This window comes from Schistocerca serialis, chromosome 1 (assembly GCF_023864345.2).
Source record: "Schistocerca serialis cubense isolate TAMUIC-IGC-003099 chromosome 1, iqSchSeri2.2, whole genome shotgun sequence".
In the NCBI taxonomy this organism is placed as follows: Eukaryota; Metazoa; Arthropoda; class Insecta; order Orthoptera; family Acrididae; genus Schistocerca; species Schistocerca serialis.
Genome location: NC_064638.1, coordinates 518,695,465 through 518,697,857, shown reverse-complemented (window position 1 = coordinate 518,697,857; position 2,393 = coordinate 518,695,465). Strand labels below are relative to the sequence as shown.

Sequence of the window (2,393 nt, the reverse complement as noted above, 5' to 3'; positions counted from 1 at the left end):
TACCATTATATAATCTATCTGAAATCTTCCAGTGTCTCCAGGCCTCCTCCACCTACATAGACTTGTTTCCTGACTCTTAAACCAAGTATTAACTATGATTAAGTTATGCTCTGTGCAAAATTCTACAAGGCGGCTTCCTCGTTCATTCCTTACCCGCAGTCCATTTTCATGTACTAATTTTTCTTCTCTTCCTTTCCCTACTATCAAGTTCCAGTTGCCCATGACCATTAAATTTTCGTGTCCCTAAACTATCTGAATAATTTCTTTTATCGTATCATACTTTCTTCAACCTCTTTATCATCTGCAGAGCTAGCTGGCATATAAACTTGTACTACTGTGGTAGGCATGTGCTTCATGTCTATCTCGGCTAGAATAATGAATTCACTCAGGGCCAGATGTAGGAGTTTTACGAAGGGGCAAGTTTATATTTTCCGCCCCTTCTTTCACTCCCACTCATAAGAATTAAATTTTTTTGAGAGTAATTTGGGAAATATATTTCGAAGCAAATGTCAGTATTGGACAACATTAACTTATTTTATTAAGTGAATTAAGGTCAAAGAAAACAGATGTAAGCAATTTTAAAATGTACTAGGATATACCATAAGTCTTGTACAATAACCAATTTAAAACTTTGTTTTCCGAGCTTTTTTGGCTGCAAAAGCCTTTATGATGTCATCATAGGTTATGGAAGCAGCTCATTTGTGCTCTATGGAGATTATTCTGAGATTTGTTAATCTTTGTTGTGCAATCATGCTCCTCAAATGATTTTTTATTAGTTCCAGCTTGCTGAAACTTCTTTCTCTAGTGGAAACAGAAACCGATATGGGAAGGAATATTCTTAAGTCTGTAGTAATGTTGGGATACCCCTCTACCAATTTATTTTTATAAATCAAACTTAATGTGGATGATGCAGTGCCATTTTGCAAGTCTCTTTCTATTACCAGGGCGTGGTGTTTGAAACTTTCAATTTCAAAAATAAATTCTTCCTTGTTTAGATCTTCTGTGTAGGTATCAGACAGTTCTGCTGCTTTGGCCTTTAAGCCCTCCACTTCCATTTCTTGAATTTGGAAACCACACAGAAAACTAAATTTTGCACTAGTGTTCTCCAGTGCAGTAAACTGGGTAATCAGCTCCATTATGACTCTGTCAATTATTTCTAACGTTGACATCATGAACAAAACTTTCTGTGAATGTTTGGATACTTCATCCTCACAAAGCTCATCAGTCATTTTTTTCTTTCTTCTGATCCTTTTTCTGAGAATACCATTGATACCATATTGTCTTCTGCTAGCACTTTGGCCTCAGAAATAGCTTCAGAGGTACAAGAGTTTATGGAAGTTTTCAGAAAGTTCAAAAGGCCTTGAATGTTTCGAACAGCTTTATCAATTGTAAGGTCTTCTCTTTGCACAAACTGATTAACATGATTATTTTTTTCAATGTTGCACACCAGAAACAAGCTAAGGCAATAAAATTGAGTTTACTCGTATCTTTTAAAGTAGACCTTGCCTCTGTTTTTGTTTCTGGTGTTGAGAATTTATAAGTTTCAGTTTCTTCAAGGGCCTTTACAACTTTATGAAAATGCTTATAAACTGTGGCAACTGCCTATATCCTTGCAGACCAGCTAGTCTTGTTCTGTGGTTATAATGTTTTTGTAAGATTCCCATCTTGATGTGGAACCCACAAAGAATACACACAAATGGTGGACAGTTCCAAAAAACGTTTGGGCTTCAACAGAAGTGTCGGCTGCACGTGCTCCTACTAAACTTAAAGAGTGAGTAGCACATGGTACGAAATAGGCCTGGTTATTCTTCTCAAGTATTCCTGATTGGACCTCTTTGTACTTTCCAGCCATGTTTGCCCCATTGTCATAAGACTGACATCTGCAGTATTTAATGTTCAATCCATCTTGTTCTATTTTTTCAGTTTTTCTTGACTAAGACCTTCTCCTGATTTGTCTGTTACTACAATAAAGTCAACAAAACTTTCCACAACCTCTGAGTCATTTGCCTTGATACAGCGAACTACTTGAGTCATCTGTTCATTGTGGCTGATACCTAGAGTGCAGTGAAACATCAATGAAAAGTATGTAGCATCTAAAATATCTTTAATTATGTCTTGTCCTATTTTGTCGGCAATAAAGTCAAGTAACTCGTCTTGTATATGTTTGGAGACATAGCTAATCTGCCTTTTCTTGTGGCGTTCAATATGCAGACGAAGGGGGACATAAGATCAATTGTATTTAGAAATTTCCCTCTCTGCGGATCACCAAAATCACCAACTTCCTTTGTTCCTCCAAACGGACTTCCTGGCTTTGCTAGAAAGACGACAGCATCAATAATACAGAGCAACACTCCTTTCCAATGAGATTCCTCTTTTTTTATCTGGTCTTGCAG

At 36.9% G+C, this 2,393-nt stretch overlaps 1 protein-coding gene across 1 annotated transcript; it reads right to left on the bottom strand.

Annotated features, from left to right (window-relative positions):
* Positions 1–695: 695 nt before the first annotated feature.
* On the bottom strand, positions 696–1,229 carry LOC126485531 (uncharacterized). Its single transcript, XM_050108885.1, has one exon. The coding sequence runs from the start codon at positions 1,227–1,229 to the stop codon at positions 696–698; it is 534 nt and encodes a 177-aa protein (XP_049964842.1).
* Positions 1,230–2,393: the final 1,164 nt, after the last annotated feature.